This window comes from Chaetodon trifascialis, chromosome 3 (genome assembly GCF_039877785.1).
Source record: "Chaetodon trifascialis isolate fChaTrf1 chromosome 3, fChaTrf1.hap1, whole genome shotgun sequence".
In the NCBI taxonomy this organism is placed as follows: domain Eukaryota; kingdom Metazoa; phylum Chordata; class Actinopteri; order Chaetodontiformes; family Chaetodontidae; genus Chaetodon; species Chaetodon trifascialis.
This window is the reverse complement of record NC_092058.1, coordinates 13,762,276-13,787,800: the sequence shown is the minus strand read 5'-3', so window position 1 is coordinate 13,787,800 and position 25,525 is coordinate 13,762,276. Positions and strand designations below refer to the sequence as shown.

The following is a 25,525-nucleotide window of genomic DNA, read 5'->3' as shown; positions in this document are numbered from 1 at the left end:
GTGTACTGACATCGTTCAATTACATTCAGAAGTGTGATTCATCAACATAACCTTGAAGAACATAAGTTGTTATGTGATAACAATGTTCCAGCTGAGGTGACTCAGTGCTGTTGTAGTACTGAGGTTACAGCAATGAGCCTGGTTAGCTGTATTTCTCTACGTTCAGTTTTCCTCTAACAGAAGCATTACTGTCCTTTTCTCTGGTGCATGATTGGGTTTACTTACTGTAAATGGAACCTATAAAAACAGACCAGGCAGACAGCAAGCAGGCTGTTACGATGTAATATCAGGAAACTAATCAGTATAAAAGATGAGGAAGTCCAACTTGGGTGATTACATTTTTTACCCACTGTACACGTTTAATTAAACATACTCAACAAGTCGTTATAGCTTTGAGATCTGAGCACCAAATACAAGTCCTGGTATTAGGGCAGAACTAAACAACATGCTGCACCTGTTGAAAAAACAAAACCGTAATTTCTTTTTTCAAATCAGAGGAAGCAGTCGAAAATAAAATAAGGAAAATAAAATCAAACCCAGTGCAAAAAGCTCACTGTTGCTGTCTCTGAACAGATAGTTTAGTGTCAAGAGTCGCAAGTGTGAACCCAAACACAGTGGCATGTAATCTTTTAATATATATATAAAAAACATTTTATTTACATAAATTACAGGAAAGCACACACTGTTTGACCAGTCTACATTAACACATGTCCTTTATATAGTCTAGTTGCCTACTTTTCATCACGTTCACTATGGTTAGTCACACTTTTTGTTCAACAGAAGGGCAAAATTTATTTCATAGCATTTTTTTTCTTTTTTTTTTTTTTGGTCAATGACTACAACATTTGAATATATTCACAGCACTGTAAGGACAAGATAAGAACAGCGTTTTGTTTTGTATGACACTATTGCTTCACAAGCACCCATTTGACAACAAGACTCTTTAGGACAAGGCACGGTGCATTTAACATCTATCTGTAAACCAAGGAGATCACAGCATATTAAATCTATACAAAAAGGCTTTACAATTGATACATACTGCTCACTGTGGCAACATCATTTAGCTTTCACAGTTGGAGTTACCCTTGCCGTAGTCAGTCAGTCTACCCAGACAGAGTTATCTCTCTGCAGCATGTTGGATGGCGTGGGGGGGCTCCGTCATACACAGCCTTGTTTAATGAAGGGATGACTGATGATGGGATGGTCTCTTGTGCTTGGAGAGGGACCTTTTTCACAAAGAGGACGTTGTAGAGTCCACCACCTCGCGGCCGTTACAGACGGCTGGCACGTAGTTAGAGGCTGATCCTGGGAGAGCGAAAAACAGCAACGTTAGCCAGGCGGGAGTTTTTCCACTGCTAGCAAACAAAACTGTAAAGCAGAGATAAAAGCTGTGGACAGAATTATGGAAATGGACAGTCATGGGCTCTGCAGGTCCGCGCTGGGTGGGTTCAGATTCATCCACAGGTCCAAATAATTGACAAGAATGACTCTCAAGTACTGTATTTACAGTTTTGAGGTACTTGTGCGATACTTTGGTGCTTCTGTTTTACATTATTTTATACTTCTACTCCATTTATTATTACACATTTACTGTATTTGAAAAGTACTCGCTGGTTAACACTCTGGATATGTGAACCATCCCAGATTAAATGTACAGTATGTGATTTCTGCTCTCTGAAGTGTCTCCATTGACAGGCGACCACATGAAACGCACCATTACCTTGAATAAAATTATGGATTTCTCTGGGTTTAAACGTTGCTGGAAACATTTGGTATTTATGTAAATACACAACTCAACAAAATATATAATCTAGGTCAAGTTTTTAGACATTTTAACCCAGAAATTTTACAAATTATACCTTTAAACCACTCACCACTATTACAATTAGCTCCAGCTTGGCGAGCTACAACACTACAATGCTACTACATGTATGACATGTATGAGTACCAATAATCAATAAAAGCTTGGAATATTTCCTCCATATCAAACATTAGCTTTAGATGACTCAGACTTCTAGTCATGATGAAGTAGAAACAGTTAAACTAGTGTTTAGCCTTTAAATGCACAGTTGTAGTTTGGACTAAAAGTTACTCTCGGTGCACTATGCAAACTCCATGTCTGTGCTCACTTATGACGTCTGTGCTGTGAGATAGTCTGTCACTTTATTAGCAAGCCTTAGATAAGACTTATCCAACATGAAAAGAAACATAATGGCAGGATTTTAATTGCTTAGCCATACTGATGAAAACCAGAGGGGAAAAAACTTCATCCTCAGGTTTCTGTGCTTATAGTCCTGTTTCATTAAATGAAAATGTAAAAAAAAAAAAAAAACTCTGGATCAAATGCAACATGTAGCAATAAGGTACTGCACCAACATTTCTTGGTGTTTTACAAATATTGCAGTCAGGTCACAATTCTCTTGGTGATTGCACTGTTATTGCTTACATCCTATTTTGGAGACCTTAACTGTTGCTACGTATTAGGCTGCTGCTGAAATTGCAAGCAGATGTCTTTGTGCTGGTGTTTACGTTTTCTTTGCACAGTGCCGGCCACAGCAATGAGGACCAGATGCGGTGGATACTCGTACCTTTCGAGTAGCTGGAGCTGGGAGCGGAGGCAGATGCAGACACTGTGGCACTGAAGCGGTTGGCTGTGACTCGGAGTGAGGCCACATTTTTCTGGGGCTGAAACAGGATGATGTGAACCTTGGGGGCAAAGAGGCAGCCGAGAACCACCGAGCCGCTCAGACTGACGGAGATACACATGGTGGTGGTCTGCACCTGTGAGGAGAGAGAGCGACAGTGGGTGATGATGAATATTTTAGTGTGCACTTGGGTTTTCTACTTTGGTCTTGGAAAGGACTAATGACGTTTGTTCAAAGGCCACCTGGCTCCGGCACTCCACACACACACACACACACACACACACACACACACACACACACACACACACACACACACACACACACACACACACACACACACACACACACACACACCTGTTACTTCACTGCAGCCTTTGATCCAATCAGATCACTCGCAGTTTTATTCGGTTTCTGCTCCGGTTACTCACAAAATCTTTAATCCAATCTTGCCCCTTTTAATGCTTATTCCCAAATCAATTATCACATCCTTTCAATTCCCTCTTTCAAAAAAAAAATCACTCCCAAAGCAATCGCAACCTTCCTGTCAGATATATACTGTGCACCCTATGTGCTCTTCATCGTATCATTGTCTTTCAACGCACAAAACATCTCTCCTCCTCCCCCTCCTCCTCCCCCTCCTCCTCCTCCTCCCCCTCCTCCTCCTCCCCTCACCTCACCCAGCTTAACATGAGGGTCACACACATTATCCTCACGTCCTTCATCTCTACAACCACATCCTAATCACCCAATTATAACACATAATTATCCTGTATTACAAATCAATAACTAATTAGATGATCAATATTAACTTGCTCGGCTCTCCTGGCTTGAATGTTGTAGGGAATTAAATTTGGTCAAGAGTCAGAAACACTTTGTTTTTTTTAGGTTAATGATGTTGAGTTGATTATATGTCAGATCACGCCCTTTAACTACATTTAGTTGCTTCTACACTTGCAAAATTTAGAGGATTTATCCTAAATTTGCCAAAAGGTTCTGTATCCTGCAGTCGCGTCAAAAACAAAACCAGAAATCTCTCATGTCATTTTCATGTTTCATGCTCATATTATTCGAGAATTATTAGCCACATTTCCATTTCCAATTAAATGTGGATGTGTGTAAAGTTTGCAATTATGAATGTTAGCAATTCTAATTGTGTATCTGGATGTGCATGAATATGAGGGAAAGAGGAAGAATGTGAAATAAGCACAGCTGGCTATCCTGGAAAGTCAGGGCCTTGTTAGTCATATTTCAGCTGCTAATGTGAGCTGACTGCTGGGGTCATCTTCCTGAGCACCAGCTCTTCCCACCCCACTGGTTACCCCTGCAGTCTAGGAACTTCTATTTGCAGAACCACAGCATGAAGTGAAATCCCTCCTAAACATGCCGCACAACAACAATAATGCTGCCGAAATATGAGAAGTCCTCAAACATATCGACTACAAAAATAACGGGTGAAAACGCCGTCAAGCCTGCGGGTAACACTGCTTCACTTGTCTTTTTCTCTGCAGCTCCTTATCTCTTTCAGCCCTTTAACAGTTTTTTATATGAATAATTCTGAAGCACCAACAGGACATGCTGCTGTGTGTGTGTGAGCCCCGCGGTGGTCTAACTTTAAAACTGACAGGGAAGAAAATCATTCAAATCATCAAATACTTGCAGTTTAATTTGGATATAACTACAAACTATCAATTGGTTGTGCACTTTCTTTATCTTTATGATCTAATTTACTGCAATGTGTTTATTCAAAAACAAAGAACACATCAATTAATGTATAATTAATCAGTATACAGTGCACATAATTCAGGCATTGACTGTTTCTGTAGTGATAATGTTGACTCTTGATCAAACAAGAGGATTGAAATGTACACGAGAAGAAGATTTGAAATCATTTACACATAAAGGTTTCTGAACATAAGAGAATAATCTGCAACCATCTGTGAAACCTTGAGTTCATCATGATTCACTGGGCAACAAGGCTAGTCTCTCATTAGAATATTTCTGTGCTATCCAACCCTAATTTGAAATGTGGCAACTGAACCCTCAGCCATTATTATTGGTGTCACACAGATCCAAAGCATGAAGGTCTCTGTTGCGCTGCCAAACCTCTCATTCTTTCAATTATTGTGTGTGCTGCCCCTTCACTATGAAGCCTTATATTCTACAATGTTCAGCCGGCCTCATATATCCCACTGGAGATCAGGAAAAGTAAAGGTTTTCGGCTCACGGTTTGGGTGCCAGGAAGGCTGATCACCACAGACATGAAAAGCCTGAGGTACCTCATGATGATACAAAGCTTGTGTGATCCTGGACCCCACCCCCCCCACCCCCATCTGTTTGTACAGCAAAGGCCTTGTTGCTGGCCAAATGCTATGGCAGTACCCTTGAGTCTGCCTCAGGCACAAGGACTCATAACTTGCATGGTCTGTCAGCTTGATGCCCATTGTTTTAGTCTTGTTTGTCTTATTCTACACCGCATGGAGAGAGATATTAATTCATCCTTACAGCTATAAATTTTCTACTCGGGAAAAACAAAATGTATATTCTAATTTTTGGCCCGTTGCAGCATTTCAGACAAGTGCGGTAATAGTTACGCGTAACCCGTTTATTCATTGCCATTTGTGTGATGCATGGTAAATGCAGCCTTTCGCCATTTGTTTAGAGGCTGTAAAACTTTATCCCCTTGTGACAACTCTGCAGCAGACATGTCATATTTCCTCTCACTATTAGGGATGCAGTGCCACTAGTGTCCCTGCTTACAATTATTTTTACTGAGTTCACTATGTAGGGACAGCTGTGATTTAGTCTTGGTATCTAATATGAAAAACTGTAATAAATCTCCAGAATTCATCTTTTGCACCTGAAATGTGTCATTTAGCATTTAGTAAAGCCACGATTCAATGAATCAGTTTGACTGTCATTAATTATTTCTATCTGTATACTCCAGCCTGATCTGTCTTTGTTCTTGTCTTGAAAAATCCTTCAAGCCACATGAAAAGAAAGCCTGCGCTTTCATGGGTCTGGGTGATGCTGATCAAATGGAATCTGCAAGTGACACCTTCTCCTTTAGGAAGGATAAACACACTAGGGATAGTCAATTTATAGACTTTGTCTATATTATTCTACAGCAGTGGGCTTGAGAAATTTCTAGAAATCTAAATTCTAAACACTCAGTTCCATAGATAATTACCCTGTAGTCACTGGCTGTGACATAGAAGATGGGCTGGAAGGCGAGCCAGATGATGCAGGTGGTGTACATGGTAAAGCCGATGAACTTGGCCTCATTGAAGTTTTCAGGGCACTTTCGTGTCTTGAAGGCGTAGACAGTGCAGAGAATGATGAGGATGCAGTTGTAGGCGAGTGACATGAGCATGCTGGAGTCCCTGCTGTTGCACTTGAGGGTGACCACGTCTCGCCTCTCTGGGCTCACCTCCTTCCGAACCCCTGGCACCTCCACCAGCAGCCAGATAAGAGCCACCAGCAGCTGGCAGGAGATAAGAGCACCACAGATCGCTACCTGGGAGGCGGGGCTGATGAAGCGTGGCCGCTGGGCTCCATCCTTCACCCCGCTGAAGATGCGTGCGATACGATTGGTCTTGGTTAGAAGAGCTGAGTAGCACACTGCAAATGAGGTGCCGAGGCCCAGTCGGCGCAGGGTGCAAACAGCAGTGGAGGGTTTGGCGATGTAGATGAAGGTCATAAGGTAGCACATCAGCACTCCCAATAAGAGGATGTAAGAGAGTTCACGTCCACTCGCTTTAACCACAGGGGTCTCATTGTGCTTCAAGAACAGGCCGACTACCGACAGAGTGCAGAGTATACCAAGGCAGGAGATGGTGACAGGCCCAATGGCCCAGGCATCCTCCCACCGGATGTATTCTTCAGGCAGATCATAGCAGCCCGTCAGATTAGCCAGGGGCCACTGACCAAAGCTGCAGTCAGCACAGGTGAACTCGTCCTGCAGGTACTGGTAGGGCTGGCAGGGGATACAGATCCAGCAGCACACATCTCCTGGCTGCATGCTCTTCACCTCGTTCTTCCTGCAGGGGTCGCTGCACTGGGAGGTGGGTGGTCCAAGGCCACGCCAGGGTACCAGGGAGGTGTTCAGGGTCAGGTTCTGGTCCCAGTAGCCAACCTTCTTGTAGATGAACTTCCCATCTTCTTTGTGATAATGAAAGATGTTGTAGCGGCTGATGCTGTCGCCAAAAGAGTCAAAGCGCACCATGTTCTCTCCGTCTGAAGGTCTGAACGGAGCTGGTAGGAATCAAATATACAGAAATATTGACTTAAAACTACTATAAAGGATTAAAAAAAAAAAAAACTCATATCCATAAGTCTTGAGACAATGAGACAGAATACAGACCATAAAAAGACTTCAAGGGTACAATTGATTTTAATTTAATTCAATTGCATGAATTTCTGTATATATTATTAATAACACCAATGGTACTGTACATTCTACTCATATTTTTATTGATGGTCAAAAACATTAAAAAGAAACATTGAAAAAGTTCACTGTCCTGGTATATAATTCCTAAATTACAGTAAATACTCAAAACACTGCCATTTAAGTTCATCTGAATGTGAGTATTCATTCATCCAACCAACACCCACTCTCAGAATAGTATGTTCTAGATAGTTTGCCCTCCCACTGATTCCTCCATGCTAATTAATACATTATTTTTGCTAATTGAATAATTACAAATCCCTTTTAGGTGCTGCAGAGGAAATCATTTGAAGTCTTAATCCAGTGACATGCTTGTTCGTAACCCCCTGCTTGTCTTACATTAAAAATGTTCACAAAGAATTGAATCCCATTCTCAGCTATTTCCAATTTCATATGACCAAGGTACACATAACACAAGCACTTTTATTTGAGTGAAGCATTTTGTCCATGTTTGCTTTCACTGCTATGCCTACCTTCAAACTTGGTCTTCAAGATGAACTCTTTGTAGAACCTCTTGCCGTTACCCGGTTTCATGGCATCACAGACCTTGGATGTGTTGGAGCATACAGCTTGCCTCATGTTGTGCAGAGCGTAGGCCATGGCGTAGACTGCATTTACCACAAACATGATCTTGGACTCCTGCTCAAAAGTTCCATCTCGTAGGCTGTATTCACTACAGCCAGGTTCCTGGAGGCTACAACCAAACCGGTGCTCCCAGAACTCTTTAAACCATGGGTTTCTTGTGTTGGTGTATGGGTTCAGTTTGGTGAAGTAGTCTTCAAATTCTCTAATTGGGTAGGAGGCCAGCTCGATGGTGAAAGCCCTGTCTGCTGCAGCCTCGCTGCCCCTCACCACGCTCTCCTGTGCTCCCCATCCATCACTTGCCACCCAGGTGAAGGTGACATTCATGCGAGTAGCGGCCACCAGCAGCTCACGGGCATCTTCGCTGCGGGTGAACAGGATGACCACCTTGGCGTTGGACTTCTGCTGCAGAGAGCGGATCACGTTGTCATAGCCCTGGCGGTTCATGGAGCGACTCACCTTGGCTGAAGTGGCGATGCAGATTTGGCGACTGCGGGCCTCCTGCTGGAAGGCATCAATGCCCGTCTCGCCGTAGTCGCCCTCTGATGCCACAGTTGACACGTAGGTCCAGTTGAAGTAACGCAGGATCTCAGCCATAGCCTTGGCCTGGTAGAAGTCAGGGGGCACGGTGCGGGCAAAGTAGTCATAGCGGCTCTTGTCGCTGAGCTTTGAACTGGTGGAGGCATAGCTGATCTGAGGGATCTGGAACAATCGCAGGAGGTTGGCCACCTGGAGAAAGAGAAGGAAATATTCATCACATTGTTGTAAAGCCTCATTTCATACTTCATTTATCCTGACCCCTGCTAGAATCAAATGAAGGACTTTGTTGCTCCATGCTATGCATCTTACTGCTCACCTGCAGAGAAAACTTTATTTGATGATGTCCTACAAGCTATATTTTGAGAAATTTTAGCAGTACTAATTTTAGCAGCAATACCTGCAGAATACTTTAGAAATTGCAGGGCTAATGTCATTCATAGAAGTTGATTAATTATTATTATTAATGCTCTAGTTGGCTTGTGGTTATTCCCCCCATTGGCATTTTAAAACCATTAAGTTCAACGAGAACATTCTTTAAACATGCAATAACATATTTTTGAAAACTTGTGGACAGCAGAAACAAGCTGACAACACTGATGTATCAGGACCTTTTAAGTTAATATGGCATTTATACATCCAGCATTGCCATCATTCATAGTCATGTTTCTGACCACCTCACTCCCCCTTTAGCTCTGTTTCGGTCTCCACCAACTCCTGAGAGAAATATTTGACACTTAAGCAGAACGGTGAAAGTGAACTAAAAACAGTGAAGTTGCAGCCAAGAAAACCAAAACACTGAGCTGAAATATATCCTAAAGCTCTATTGAGCAGAGGGGAGCTGCACAGTTGGTGATAATTACCTTTGGCTTTGCTTCTACAAGTGACATCTTTCACATTTCACATTTTATCCAGTGATTCTAGAAATATTGATTATTCCACTTTAACAGATTTAGAGTGATACAGTTGCAGGTGTTTGTGCTGCTGGCAAGCACAACACATTGTTGTGGTTTAAATTGCACCAATGATAGCTGACAATTTTGAGTCAACAAGATGCTGCAATGCTGGATTTCAAATCTCTCAAGTCTTGTTGCTTTTAAACTTGTAGATATAGATCGGGTCTGTTGGTGAAGTGGTGCTGCTATCTGTTGTGCTCCAGCTCTGTTGTGGAGACTGGCAGCGAAAACAGCGACAATTCAACGTTCCTCTATCTCACACTGTTTACTCTGTCAGGGATCCACATCACCAGCAGCCAGTGCCACAGATCCCTTCACAGATAGTGTCAGATAACAACAGCAACAATGGCCCAGCGATAAGAATTTTATCAGTGTGTTTTGCTGCTTTTTCGAGTGAAAGCCATTCTGTGAAGTCATTAAAATCTCATGACAGATTCTGTCCGACATTATGATGCCCACCTAACCCAGACAAATGTATTGATTTCCTTCTCAGGATGATAGTTGACGGTGAGTTCAACGGGGGTGGATGATAATCTTTGACTGAAAACTCAGCCAGGCATTCGTGTTGGACACAAGCCTGCTGAAATTATTGTGCGACAATCATAACTTAAAACCACCGCAATTATTTTCCCACACAGCATTACAGAGCTATGTATGACAGAGAGCTGGTGAAAACTCGTCATTTCGAGGGATTCCTCATGAGACACGGTGGTGATTAGTGAATACCCATGAGTTTCAATATGACTACCTCGTCCCTCAAGCATCATTGTATGCCTGGAGGCTTCCCAAACAATGGTATCCCCATGGATGTAATTGGAAGCCTCCACACTCAAACCGAGTCCTATTAAAAGTACAGTTCTCTGTTACAGCTCACTCAATACAACTCGCGAGAACTTCAACAGAGCTATCAATCCTTTCTGTGATATCATAAATCTTGAGTGTTACATAGGATATGTGCACGAGTATCTTCTGCATGTGGCGCATGCCCTGAATATGTCACTCAGAAACTATTGGTTACATTCCCATGACATCTGGCACATACGAACATGTCCCCGAGGAGTGAATTAACCTTTTGTCTAGCTCCTCCATTGAGAATGTTTTTTATCTGTCCAATACCTTGGTTTTTGGCCAGCATGTTAGAGCATTGTAGCATGTGCTCACTGTGTGCTTCTAGTATAAATACAACCTCACAAAGCTACTAGCATGGCTAAGGCCTCTTTTTCTTCATTTCACTTCCTTCAGGAGGTTTCTTGCATTGCTCCGATGGCACAGTTATCTATTCCAGACACATTCACCTTTTCATGGCTGTGGCCAGCCAATATATAAAGTGAAGCATTTGTAAACATACATTACTGGATTGAGTCAAAGGAGAGTACTTGGCACTGTATATGCATGCACTCTGTTTTGCCTCAGAAATTACTGACATTAACCCTGATCTGCAAGCGGCCGTGTGCTTAACCTCCTTTAGCTAAAACACCCGAAAGACAAGAGCCCGCAGAAAACACAGGCGCACTATAAGCTCTTGAGGGGTTGAATGGAGTAAATATGATGTATTTAGACAAGCGCACTGCACCCGGCAGTAGTCCTCCGCTGCTTCTCAACAAATGTAGGGCAAAGGTCTCATCAAATTACCCACTAAGAGATGTGATTTCCGTTGTTAATGTATGGAGAAGCCTGATTGGATCCCTGCATATACTGATTCATTTATGTTGCCTAGGATATATACTGTATTTTGTATGCAGCAGACTAACATGTGAGCAGCTTCACTGACTCAGTCAGTCACACCTGCATGGTAATAAGGTAGTTTCCTCTTCCAGGGTTTTCAGGCAAGCAGTTGGCCCTCATCAATAGATTCTTGGAGAAGCTTGACAGCGCACCTTTCAGGACGGCACTGGAGTGTGTGACAGTAACCGTCTGTTCGTCCTCATGCGATACTTCCCTCTCGCTGTCTCCATCAACAAGTCACATAAGAACACAACTACAGCACTGGCTCAGGGGTATCATACTGTAAATGTGCTCTTGTTGCATGAGACTCCACAAACTCAAAACTTAATTTCTTGATTGAGTACCACCACTCTAGTAGATGGTACAGTTTGCAAGGAGCTTTGCCGACACTTTGACATTAATTTACTTAAGACTTACCCTATCTTTAAAAATAACCAATAGATGCAGCACCTAAACTCTTGACTTTGTCCTAACCTGAACTCATCCCTAGTAAAGATACAAACCACTTTAGCTTGTTTGGATCACAACTGCAGTAATTTGAGGCACCAATTAGATGCTCTTCACGGTCCACTGGTTTAAAATCCAAATGCCGTCCCCAAATGAGCTAAAGCTTGGACCACAGTATCAAAAAATAATACATACGAGAGGCAAATTCACACCACAGCGTCCCTGTATGAGGTGTCTAATTAGATTTTAAGGCACCCACTTGCATATATTTTCATATTAACTATATAAACTAATCTTTTTAAAATGACTACTCTTTTGAGATGTAGAAATTATCTAAATATTGCCCATTTGTTGTGTGAGGACAAGTAGTTTACACAAAGAAGCGCGAATTGCAAATCAGCACATTAATTAGATTAATGACCTCATTAGCATCACATGTTATATCTAATATATCATGTTGATTATGGCAGTACGTTATGCATTTAAGGTCTTGTTTTGGTTCTATTATTTAGTAGGTTCATTAGTGAAACAGTGATTATTTTCTATAATGCTTCCTTCTATATACGCCTTCTTCCCTTCAGTGTTACTTTAAACCCAAAATGTCCATTTGGAGTCTCTCCACAATACAGCAGGCAGTAATAGAGAACACACTCTATTATTTACTGCAGTGATTGCATAATATTGCACACAGAGATTAATACCCTACAAATACCATATGTCACAATATGCCAAGAAAGGATTTTGCTGATTACCATTAATTTCAATGGTTTGTTTAGCAGACAGGGACTAAAAGTCTCACCCCAGACTAAAAACTACATAATTCAGGGGATCAATTTTGTTTTTAGTCACTGAATATGTGGGACAAAAAAATCACAGACAATAATCCAAAGAAGGTTTTCACCAAAGTGTAAAACAAATGGAAGAGTTAGTTAATATAATTTAATTCATATTGTATTACAGTGTTGTAGATTGCGTCCTATTATTCACATTTTAAACATTCATGTCCACGAGAGACTCTGAGTGCAGAGCCAGCTTCACAGCAGACTTAAATTAAATAGCTGTTTTCTCTGGATGTGATCTACTTTTTATGAAATTCAATTTGATACTATTTATTCACATCTCCGACTGCACTGGAACTGCTCTGTAATTCTCGTTCTCCTGTATAATCTGTTTTATTCCATTTTATCTTTCGTTTTCATTTTTCAGCTTCTGCAGCTGATGAGCATACAATGAGAAGAGACAGTGTCTGTGTCTGTTTTAAGTATTTTTCAGTGTCTTAAAACACATCTGGAGGGGATCTTTGAACAAAGAAATGCATTTATTTATGTCAAAAAGAAAACATTTATAAGGATCTCATTTATAGGTCCCTTAGCTCACTCCCTCACTTTTAGCACCAGTTTCTCTCCTCTGTTTATTACATGACAAACAGCCCATGCACAATGTAACATATGCACTTAACAGTACAGTAATACTCAATATAGTCAGTGCACTACAAAAAGCCTATCTATCTAAAGCCCATATATAAATCTAAGTAAGATGATGCTCTGTGTTGGAGCATTTCACTTGTTTGAAGCTTATTTGTCTTTAATTATCTTGTTACTGAGATTTTATTACTGGTTATGGGTTATGAGTTATGAACTACCACAATGGCAGCTGGCTGGTCAACACTGACAAGTACTGTACAAAACTGCTTTGTTTAAGAGTTTCTTTGTGTCCAGACAAATGTATTTGTTTTTAGTCTGGCTTTAAGATAACTGTGAGTCTTTGAAACTTGATATTTTACATATTTACAATATCTTGATAAGTGAAATTTTCCTGCTCTGTCTGCAGTTATTTTTGCTTATTTTAAGCAATATTTCCCCTGTTTTATAGCTTTTTTTTCCCCCTTGTTTTTGCAGTGTAGGAAAAAAGACAGCATACAAATAACACTGTCAAGCTCCTCAGATCATCGTCTTTAGACTTACAAAACCATAGCTCTACTGTAGCTAAGTTTGAAGTGAGTGCTTGATATGGTGTGTATAAGATGCTGCATCGTGAGGAGCAGTATTATGGGATTCGAGACCAGTGTTTCTTCAAAGGAGTAGAAGCATTGAGGGAAGATATGTGACAGCTGGAACATGGGCAGTCTCTTACTCATGTGTCTGTCATGATTTTTTTCAACATGAAAAGTCCATCTGTATGTCCCCGAGGTTCCTGTCAAGCTGAGCCCTACAGTGGATACAGTAGATGGCATGCAGAGTGAACCTTAAGGATGTACAGTGCACCAGCAAGCCACTTACCAAAGGTCCAGAAATACATGTTATGCATAATGGATATAATGCACACCGCGACTAAGTTTGGTATAATGGACTGTATTTGAATTATATTAGTAAAATGTGACTGTTGCAATAAAAGTCTAAATAAATGTCCGGTATGAAGCACAGAAGTGTTAGTACATCCAACACTGATCACATATAACGACATACAGGCAACACTGTGAGGTGACGTGTTTATTTATGATATCACTTCATCTAGTTGCAAGTTATTCAAAAGAGTAAAAGAGCCATCTAATTTCAAAAAGAAACACAGATGTTGCTGCAGGCCAAATTACCCGTGCCAAATTCGTGTTTGGTCTAATTTGGGAATAATCAAGTTTAATTTCTGAAGATGAGAAATTATTCCTGCACACAAAATGAAGTGAGGAGGGAAATAATACTGTAAAAGTGCTGAGAGAGCTAACTCTTTGTTCTCCTGGAAGCCAAAATACAACCAAGATAAAAACAAAATGCCAAGATAATGCCACTTCTAGGTGAAGTGGCATTAGTTATGCGAAGATCTTGGAATCAATATGTTATAATTCCATGATATAAGAAAACGGTCGTCAAAGGCAATGACAGGTTTGCATTGTTTTAATATATGCAGCGCTCTGAGTTTTGATCCAAACATTCACTGAGAGCAAACAGCTTCAAAGCAAAATCCTGCTGTAGTCAGATGGCTGAAACAGCAGAAGTCCAATGGCAGTGTGGACTGTTCAATATCTGTACCATTTTCTAATGTATCTGCTGGATCAGCTACCTGTTTTGCTGCTGATGAGGATTATTTTAGATCTGAAGCAGCTTCACTGGATCCTTCCACCGTCCTTTACTTATAAATTAGTATATTGTCATCACGAGGAACTTACATTGTTGTCTGAAGAGACTAAAGTCTGAACAGAGTAATCATATAATATGATTGCTGAACATACATCATGATGATCGCGATGTGTGGCAGGGTGTTTTGATGTGTTATGGTTTTAACTATTTACCCCTCTGGAAGTTGTCTATAGATGTGTGTGATTGTCTGTGTGTGTGTCAGTCTTATGATAGACTGGTGATCTGTCTCATCCACCCTGACCACCTCCCCCCTTATCAGAACATACAAACATGGCGCTTCATTCACTCAAAATAAACTTGCATCAGAACATAATACAGGCATCGATTACATTTGCTAGCACACACTTGGTGACAACACTTTAGTAATATATAAACATAACCCAGAGGAGACAGGATGTGGAAAGATTTTGTTTTGAAGATGTGGGCAGCAACACAAACTATCTTTTGGCCTGATTTCAGAATTTGATGTGATCTCGTGAGGTATTGTTTAGTGAAGGCAAGGCTAGGCAAGGCATCTTCACAAGTCAAGTCAATGTGCTTTATGTGCGCTGCATCTGCAGACGCCCACCCACCCACAGAGCCCACACACACACAGACACACACACAGAAGCAAACACACAACAAAGGCCTGAACAGATGATAAGATATTCAAAGCAGCAGATGCACATGTAAACAGGTAAGCTTCATACATATGACCACACTGCATCTATTCATGTACGCTTCTGTTGTCGGGAACGCAGCGGCAGAAAGAAATGTGTGTGTTGATCTGCTTGCATGTGCTATTTCAGGAGGAGACAATTCTTCACATTAAACTTACATCTACCTATTATTTCCTCCCACCAGCAAAACAATGCTCAGCACAAGAGCGACCTTTCCAGCCACCCTCAAGTACAAGGATGTATCTGTGAAAAATGATGCTCTTTATCATCTGCTTCGCTTAAAGCTTTCAAATATCACTTCTGGCCTCTAGCACTTTTGAAATCAACTTGATAAGGCCAGTAATTTTTACCGTTATTGAGACTGGGGTGCTGTGCTCCTGTCAGACAGTCTTAAACACAGTTCTAAATAACAGCCACAGGTTCTGAGCAAAGACCGGTAATTTATTCCTGTGATGCCGTGTGAAAAACAAAACAGCTCTAAGACAGACAAGATGAAGGGAAGTGCGTCTGGAAATCGATAGGCTAGTAATATTATTGACCGCGTGGGTCTTGACTCTAACCAACCTTCAAGTCATTACAATGTTTTCCTTCACTTTGAATGACATTCTGAAGTGCTAATTAGGGAGCTGTGCCGTGAATGTGATAAAACTTCCAGCTCAAAAATAACAGTCTCTAGGAGAGGAGAGGAGAGGAGAGGAGAGGAGAGGAGAGGAGAGGAGAGGAGAGGAGAGGAGAGGAGAGGAGAGGAGAGGAGAGGAGAGGAGAGCAAGGCAGGAGGGGGGATTCAGCTGTAATATCACATGATAAGCAAGACCCTTTTGAAGTTAACACCAAAGCAGGATTTTTCTTCACCCGACGCAATCTGTGAAGACGGAAACACAATAAAGACAGAGGCTTCTCAAGTTCCTCCGCACGACACATCAACAGACTTAATAAACCACAGCCAAGCAAAAATATTAAACATCAATATATACTGGACAGATATGAACTCTTATAACCTCAAATTATTGAGGACCTTCCCCGCAGCTTCGGCTGTGCTGCAGCAGAGCTCGTCGAATGTGTTGTTGTCTTGTCAAAAAGGATTTAGTGGGTGTTTTTTGAAATATGAACTTTAGGATGTTCAATTTTTAGAATCCTATATTCTCAACAACAATATCGTCTGAAGGGAGGACGGCTCGTACGGCGGGGATACATTTCATGTTTAGGCTGTTGAAGTGTTCTGCAAGGATTTGCTAATTCTTAAGTCATTATTACCAGAAACACACTTGGTTTTTCTTATTTGTGTGCATGTGTGTTAATTTACTGAAGCATGTGCAACAGTTTCATAAAACTGATTTGCATGTTGAAGACAAAAGTTGCGATTATGCCTCCAAGCAGGTTTCAGCTTTTTATTGTGTGAGTGTGAAAGTGTCGCGGCTTCTGATTTTGCAGATACAAATCTTCCTTATAATGTTATTTTTGCAGGGAAAGTGTGGGAATGGCTCAAAATGATTTCATTGTTCTTTTTTCATTATGGGCTAGGTTAAATTCATAACTGTAAAATGTGTAGGCTGTTAGGACTGAGTCATCATCCATTGCCGATTCTATACAGCAAACGTCCCAGATGGCAATAAAGAAGCGTTTTCCAAAAAAAAAGAGAAGAAACAGCGAGAAGACAAGGACGACAACATACACCGGGATGAATAAGAGGAAGATGAAAGCCTCCTAAATGTTGCTGGGCTAATTATGAAAGAATCCTTTTGTGGCTGCAGAGAAACTGGCTCGTCTCCCACCATCTTTCCCACATCTCGTCCTTGGCCCCGGTCAGCCTCCTCTCCACACGCAGGTGGACGCGTCACTGCCAGCCAATGGAGATGCACCCCACAGATGGGAAAAGCAGCTCCTCTCTAACTTCCCCGGGAGCGTCCCTGGCACTTCTTGTCTTCCTCAGTTGTCTAATGCTCTTCATCCCCACAAAGTGCTTCTCTGGGATAAATAGGGACTGTGTAAATCAGCGACCTCTCTGAAAAATCCCACCATGGGCTTCTCTCCGCTCTCACGGTTCAACTCATTATAGTGTCCGGGAAGTGAACAAAGAGACTGTTGAGTGTAGTGATGCTAGAGGTATGTATTCAATTTCATACAAAAACATTCAAAAGCAGCAAGTTTCTTTTCGAACTTTTGGGACTGTGTGGTCGTTGAAGACTCATTCACATACACACACACAGTCCTTTTCATACTTCTTGAAAACATGCTGTTCTTTTGTCAAAGCATCGTCAACATTACCAGAGAAGAGGATTCATATTATTCACTCCTTTCCAAAGCAAAGGAGCCCTGTGTTCAATGGGGCTTAAACGATCACAACATGGTAGGCTACATGAAACGACGCATTCAGCATCACTTTAGACACCTGGCAAACATCTCCAAGGTTGGACCATATTCTGACATTGCTTTTGTAGACATTAACAAGGCACAGTCAAAGAGGCTGCAGCACTCAACTTATTCAAGCAATCAGTGTCTCCCATATATGTGGAGCTTTGGAGGTATTATAAATCAAATACAAGTCCAAGTCCCACACTCCAAAAGGAGAGCCATGAGAATTACACAAGATTTGTTTCTGAGGTCTGTACATATAGCACATTTAAGTCAAGAACTAGAATATGTATGTATGTAGAGCCTTAATAGGTTATAAAAGTGTGTATAAAGAAAAAAACACATCCTGAAAGGAATGAAAGGTTGTTCAAAGAAGTAGTTTGACATTTCTGTTAATATCTATGCATTAGCTGCAGCCAGGAGACAGTGTACGTAACACCACATCTTGCTGTTTTTACCCTTTGATTGTTTGTATGGATGAAACAAACAAGATAAATTGGTGACCTTTAGAGGGGCTGATAAGGATATTTTTACTTTTGGACTTCTCTTTTTTCCGGCTAAGCTATGCTCCTGGCTGGAGCTTCGTATTTAACATGTTGAACTATTCCTTTACAAGCAATATATTTTCAAAGGAATGTGGATGTTTAAGGAACGGAAAAAAACAGGTGTATTTGCAGTGGGTGCAGAATGCTGGAAAATATTTTACAACTGCTTATCAAGTATAAATGGTCTGATTAATATCTAGTTTTTCATCATTAGTATGACACAAGGACATTGTCACTTCTCCTTAATGTGACTTCTAATGCCTGAGAGGTCTGACATTGTATGTGCATAGAATTAACAAGCTGGGACTTCAGCCCTGCATACATGAAGTTGTGTTATTTCACCACCCAAAAATCCCCCCCCCCCCCATGCACTTGCCACTAATTCTCCATCTTACTGCTGGGAATCACTGGAATCATCAGTGTCATTACATCTTTACAATCAACCCTGGTGACATATTCTGCACCCGACATCTAACACTGAGTAATCCGTGAACTGAGCGTTTTCAGCAGCTCATGGCTTTTAATGTTGTCTCCATACAGTCGTAGGTACACTGATCAGCATAAACACTGCTGCATATTCATGAGCAGTGATTCAGTCATCAGCACATTCAGGTGCAACATAAAATATTCATGTTTTGCTTAGTGTATGTCATGTGTGAAAATTAGTCCACATTAGTCATGTGTATGTGTAATTGTTGCATGCAGCACATGTTTTTCCCCTCACAACATTTTCACAGTAAACAACCTGACATCCTTTGTGTTATCAAAGAGGGTTATTGTGGGGTGGATGTTAGAGGTGTTATGTTATATAGTACAAAACCGCTAATCCTTGTTGCTTCACCAACTCTTAAATGTAATGAAATTGTACCATTCGATCAAGCCACTCTGAAGCGATCCTCAGTGTGGCGTCAGAACTGGAGGGAATAAGTGAGGGAGCAGGGAAAGAGACAGCATCAGCCAGTCACAAGCTTCATCAGAGCTGGGTGCAGAGCAGCAGAAACCAAGTGCATTTTTGGTGAAATTGGAAAACTTTCATTTGAAAAACAATGTGATAATTGTACTTTTAGACATAATGATTAATACTAAATCATACCGATTCACAAAAATAAGACGATACCAAAATGTGGAAAGTATAACACTTTGCTTTAGCTATTCGGTACGTTATGCCAATGCCTATTAGCTATAATAGTAAACAGCTAGTAAACCCATTGCTCCAGGTACAAGCATGAAAAACGCAATACCATTGAAATGTGAATTGCTAAGAAAGCAAATGACATCTCTGTGACCAAAGCATTAGATATGGCCACCCACTGCTTATTGACAATATCTTTATATGTGTGTAGTTTACTGTTGCAAAGATTTGCTGCAAATCAAAAGATAGAACTTAATTTGTGTTTGCATGTGTGTGTGTGTGTGTGTGTGTGTGTGTGTGTGTGTGTGTGTGTGTGTGTGTGTGTGTGATCAATGTGTTGAGAACTGAAGTTAATGGAAAGTGTAACCAAATTACTGTATACCTACACATTCACTCACCCAGTGCATCACTGTAATTATGGCAAGTGAGGGCAATCAGAATTAATTAATTATCGTCAGATGCATTGCCTCTGGCAACCTTTCATACATGTGTGAAAGGTCAGTTTTCTTTGTGAGGCAGAAATGAAGTTGCTGACAAGGAGATGGATGTCTCTGTGAATGCTGATGCTTCAAACAGAATCATCCCAGGTGGATTTTTATTCCAGCCAAAGCAAAATCTCTTCCCGCTGAAGGCTCAGTCTTCCAGCTTGGTAAAAGCGGAGATGCAAGGTGTTTTCAGTGATTATCTGTTTTTGTGGAAGTGAGCGTGTGAGGCGTGAGTAAGGGAGTCTTTATGTAGATTCAGGTTCATCCATTCTCATGTGTCAGAATGAATGAATGAATGGATGGTTTCATAAATTAAAGTGTCGGTTTTCTGTGTGATGTAACATGTAATCATTTGCTTAATCCTTAAAATTGAAAAATCATTGAAATATTTGCAGATATTATCAATCAATGATTAATTAAAACGTCACAACCACAAAATTGCAATTCTACTCTAGAAGGACTGAATCCGCTGTTGAAGCATCAGGACCTTGGATTGGTGAGCAGACTATAAAGGAAACAGGACTGACACCTGCCTTTTAAACTTCAGATAAATCAAACCAAAAACAAATCCCAAACCTATTGCTATGCAAAAACATCAACATCGACTGATTCTGCAAAACTCATAAAAAAAAGTTTGCTTTCTGTAAAGTGTTCTGTGTTACTCTGTGGTTGAGGTGATGGAAAGGTTGTGGTTACGGCAGATTAAACATGGTTGGGTTATGGTTAGGAGACTAAAGTGAATGGTTAATGTCAGGAAAAGCTCATACGTACAGGGCTGCATGTGTTGCTGTTTTCTGTAAATGCATTCAAATGCAACCAAAGCACCGAATTTGTGGGATGAATGAATTTGCAATGAATCATTTACCTGAATAGAAACGTCGCTGTAGGATCCTCCGATGACCCCAGAGATGGCCAGCGGGACCTCGTTTTGGATGGGTCTGGAGCCGTCTGGGCAGATGAAGCCTGGATCGTGCACCTTGGTGAGCGAGGCCCTGACGAAATCTAGAGACTGCTCCAGAGCGTACATGTCTTTCGAGCAGGTGTCCAGGATGTGGGCCCCCAGCTGGAGGCCAGGAAGGATGCGATCGCTGGAGTTGATCTCATCCAGCGCCAGCAGCATGGCCTCCAGTCTCTGGATCCCTCTCTCCTCATTGATCTTACCACAGTCCTCTGTCCCGTCACCTTTGTGGTGCACCGGGAACAGACCTCCAATCACCAAGTCCCCGTCCAAAATGATCTCACGTTTGGCCGCTGGTGGTAATCTAGAGATGCTGGGCAGGACTCCTAGTATCAGCAGCTCCAGCAGGAGCATGTGAAGAGGCCAGTAATGGGCAGAATTGGCCAACGACCTGGGGCAGAGGACTACGCTCAGCATGGCAGGATCAGGTAGGAGGGTTCAGCTGGTTGAAGAGGAGAGGAGCAGAGGTTCACAGGGTCTGGAGGCGAATCACTTTCAGATCTTCTCTCAGTGGGTGCAGCATGTTTGATAGTCCCTGAGTGAATGAAAGCAAAAACTAATTATCCTGTTGATCAGGCATGACGCCTTTATCACTATCTATCTATCTATCTATCTATCTATCTATCTATCTATCTATCTATCTATCTATCTATCTATCTATCTATCTATCTATCTATCTATCTATCTATCTATCTAGTATATATCTAAACTTTCTCTTCTTTCTTTACAGTTTTTTTTATTGATTTTTTTCTGGATTTCTTTTTTCCCCTCGGCCTAATACGATCTATAAAAATGTTACAGACAAATAATGCTGTTATTGGGCTGGCTAAACTCCAGACAGCTTTGTAAGGAGGCTGAGATCGGGCTAACTCGAGTCTTATGAGTTACTTTCTGGAGTGAAACATGAGTAGAGATGGTTTCAGCCGGGCTGTCTGGGATCCCAGCGTAATACAATCACTGCAGCTTGATCTGAAAGACAAACTCGGAGTTACCGCTGCCGAGTGACCACATCAAACATTTATAGATATTTAAGGCACCTCTCAAGTGAAGCGTAATTTCCAGGCTTACAACCAAGATATCACATAGATGGTGGTGCTCCTGGATGGCTGGGGTTGCCATGGAAACATGGTGGGTAAAAAATAAGTGTTGGATTGCAGGGAAGTGGGCAGCGAGACATGTATGCTAATATGGATTCCTATCATGAGGAGGCCACAGGTTTCGGTCTCACCAGGAGCTGTTATGATGTCTGATTAGGGAGGTGGGCCTGTTCAATCACAGGGCTCCCAGGGAGAGAGGGAGCAATCCTGTTTGCTTCAAACACAGTCATTCATCACATTCATCACACTCACATGCACACATACACACACAAAGTTCTACAAACAGATTGGTCGAAGCAGTCTTTTGACTTTTTTTCCAGGACTACAGTATTATCAACATATCTTTATCGTACCGACGGTACTAGTCTTGACGGGAATTGTCTGCGTGTTTTAAATCCAAGTTCAGATTTCAGAGGAGTCACGCTGGAAAAACCCACAGACCGTCGCTGTAGTTTGGATAATCTGATGTGCTGCCGCTCCACTTTCCATTAACAAGCAGTGGGGAGCTTATTAGTGACTTTTCCTGTTCTGTCACAGAGTTGTTACTGGCATTGTAACATTTCCTGGAAATGTGTCACTTGTGGACCCAAATGCATTTTCAGTCCTGCTATTAGTCGACCTCTTAACAGTCATTTCATGCGATCCCGGTACGTCCTGTTTCCTCTGCTCACAGAGGCAGAACCCCCCCCACCCAGATAAGCTCATCTGACCTGTGTGTGTGTGTGTCTGTGTGTAAGCATGCTTTTGCATCCCAGGAGCAGCACAAACAACAAACAAGAGAGAAAACGAGGAAAAGTGTAATGAACGCTGAATATTCCCCCAGATAAATATTCCATCAGGTTGTGGGTGGGAAACCATGTGGGACACTTATGAATCCACTACCTTCTCTCCAGCAGAGAGGCTGTCATAACGTGTGAAGTCATAATGTAAAATCTGTCTCAGACCTGCTGTGTGTAGTGGACAGTACAGTAGGTGCAGGTGTTTGGTGTTGCTCTATTATTAGAACCAAGGTGAGAAAGTAACCATGAGAGTTCAAAATTAAGAGTCTAATTGCTCCTCTGTGCTGTCTGTTGGAGCAGATGGGGGCTTTCTGGTTGCAAAGACTAGGTCACAGTGTGAATTAATGGCGCAATAAGGAACAGCCAATTAGGCAGGGCTATGCAAACTAGGCCAAAGTGGGACTGGAGGTCCAAAAGAGCCTCTTTAAACCTTTAAGAAGGGCTAAAAAAAAAGCTGGAGAGTCTGACTCTGAAGTGGGCATGAAATACAGCTATCAAAACCATATTCCCTACCACGATATGAAAAACATCTTAAACGGGGAGCACTGGCATCAGCTTGCATGGGCGTTAAATCTCAGCCTCTGATTAGTTGTAAAGTGGCTCCTGTCGGGCCTCGATGACTTCATTAAGATCGTCTTGATTTAGACGGCTGTCACACTCAGCAGCTGAGAGTCACTCGCTCGCCAGACGCCTGAGCACAGCATCGCCTCTGAAAGGCAAGTTCAAGAAGAAAAGGTAGCGTGCTTCACTGCGCCTGCCCTGGACAGAGACAATTTCACCAACATCAGCATTAAGATGCTTCTAGAGCATCATGTTGTTGTCTTATCCACATGCAGCCAATGCGTAACGTATGACTCACTGAAGAGTTGCTTTCAGCAATAATGGTGATCGGCACGTTTGATCCATAGTGTATCTATGGAGAAATACAACGCCACGCATGTCTGGACAAAGAGATGGTTTGGATGGTGAGGGACTACCCACTAAATCCACTAAAATCACGTAAAATAAATCAGCTTGATGTGTTATTTAATATGATGTAACGTTACTGCTGATCATTTCAGTAACATCACCTCAAGCCCTTAGTCTTTGCCATCGGGTTTGTTTGGCACGCAGCCTTTTGTTGAGCTCCTGAACATACATGACATGACATTTAGTTTAGTGTCTAATCCATCGCACATCATTAAGCCAGCTGAGTAATAACAGTCTAAACACAGCACTTGTCCCATCAGATTTATCTAAAATAATGTATTCCAGTGTTTACGTGACTGATAGGATGATCATTTATGGCGGTAACAATTTCTGTGATAAATCCATTTTCCTAAAGCACAGGACAAATCACCTGAACCGTTTAACACTGTGACCTTTCATGGTCCCCTAAAGGGCCACAGCTAGCTGTTCAAAGAAAAAAAAAAACATATTTACTCTCATGAAACACAAAAGAGAAAGAAAAGAAAAACTGCAGCTCACAACTCCACTAATGGTCTCCATCATTATATCATCTCCAGTGGGGACACAGTTTATCCCTCCACCTGGACTTTGTCAGATGAAGGAATTAGGATGCCTCCGCAGTGGCCAGCAGCCAGCTGATTGTGAGTTTGAACATAGATCAAGTGCATTTAATCATTTCATTTAATCAAAATAAAACAGGGAAATCTGGTTGTCAGCCTGCTTGGCTCTCAAAAAACGACACATTATTTTAGTCCGCTAATAATATCTCAACTGGAAGCGTCTTCCCAGGAAAACTTCAAGGCTGAGAGACAAAGTGCAGATTTGAGGATGAGACCGGCTACAACAGGTTGTTGATTTACTGCTGGCCACCATGGCGGCACCGCTCTAATAATAATATGATAATAACATTCATGGAGACACGGTGGTGGTATTACAGTAAGGCATTACCAATCTTTCACTGCCATCCTCTCGCATTTGAGAGAAATCCCGCTGCAGCATCACATCCAGCCCGCTGACAACAGCATGCAATTGATTTGTCCGATGCCGATTGCACCGAGCACGAATGTTGGAAACTGAAAACAACCCAACTGTAGTCACAACGGGATGCTGTTACCCTGTTTAGGGCGCTGTCTGAAAACCAAAGCTCTGATTGGTTTGAGAGGAGCAAGCGCGATTTAAGATTATGCAATTTTTAGTTGAGGCAGTTGAGACTGTGCTAGGGGGGACAACTTTACATATTTATCCCAACAGTGCTTATAAAGTCACCCTCAGGTGTTGGATGGTCTGACGTTTATACACAATGGCATCAAGTTCGGTTCAGCAATCAACATATGATTGCTGTGCCATGTGAGATTTAAGCGCAATAAAGAGACATGTTGGGAAAAATGTTGCTCTTTTATCAGCTGGTCATAAGAAATGATTCACTGGCAGTTAAGTTGAGGTTCTGGGATCAAATCTTATAAAGCTAAAAACAATTGAAAATGCAAAGGCAAGTCGGGCAGGAAAGCCTACGATGGAGAAAAAAATAGTACTGTATCCAAATCAAAGTTATTAAGTAATCATTTCTTACCTGGTTGTAGCACTAGATGTATTTTGCCGGACACGTCCGCACGTCTCTCTTCCACAGGCGACAGTACACAGACGACGTGAGGAGCTTCATGTGACGAGCAGAGTCCAGATGTTGCTCACTTTGGGCATGTTTGCCAGGCAGCTGTTTGGATCTGTCCTTGGTTCTGAACTGCTGTGCTCACTGGCAAGTGTGGCAAACTCCTGTCGATGCTCTGCAACTTGTGCCCGCCGGCCACCGTGCGCACGAGCCTGCACCCACCGGAGCGATATGAACCTAACCGCCCAATAACGCTCACATGTCCACCAGCACCGACAGTAATGATGCGCGAAGGATTCTCCTCTCTGTGACAGTCAGCTGCACTGAAGTCAAATCTAAATTCAGCTGTAATTTCTTTTAAGCGTTAGTGTTCCCTATTAAGCGTCTCTTGGAAAGTTAATCAAATCAACTTCAAAACAAGAGCTGTGGAGAAATGGTGCTGCAGCACCGTCGGATGACACGCAGCCGCTCTGTGCAGCTCCACAGCTCTAATGAGT

At 41.8% G+C, this 25,525-nt stretch overlaps 1 protein-coding gene across 1 annotated transcript; it reads right to left on the bottom strand.

Moving 5' to 3' along the window:
- Positions 1-333: 333 nt before the first annotated feature.
- Positions 334-25,525, bottom strand: grm2b (glutamate receptor, metabotropic 2b). The gene is made up of 6 exons (XM_070959514.1): positions 24,993-25,525; positions 20,506-21,133; positions 7,563-8,400; positions 5,833-6,896; positions 2,589-2,781; positions 334-1,305 (listed from the first exon to the last, which is right to left on the bottom strand). Exons 2-6 carry the CDS (start codon positions 21,013-21,015, stop codon positions 1,232-1,234), a joined length of 2,679 nt encoding a protein of 892 aa, XP_070815615.1. The 5' UTR covers positions 21,016-21,133; positions 24,993-25,525; the 3' UTR covers positions 334-1,231.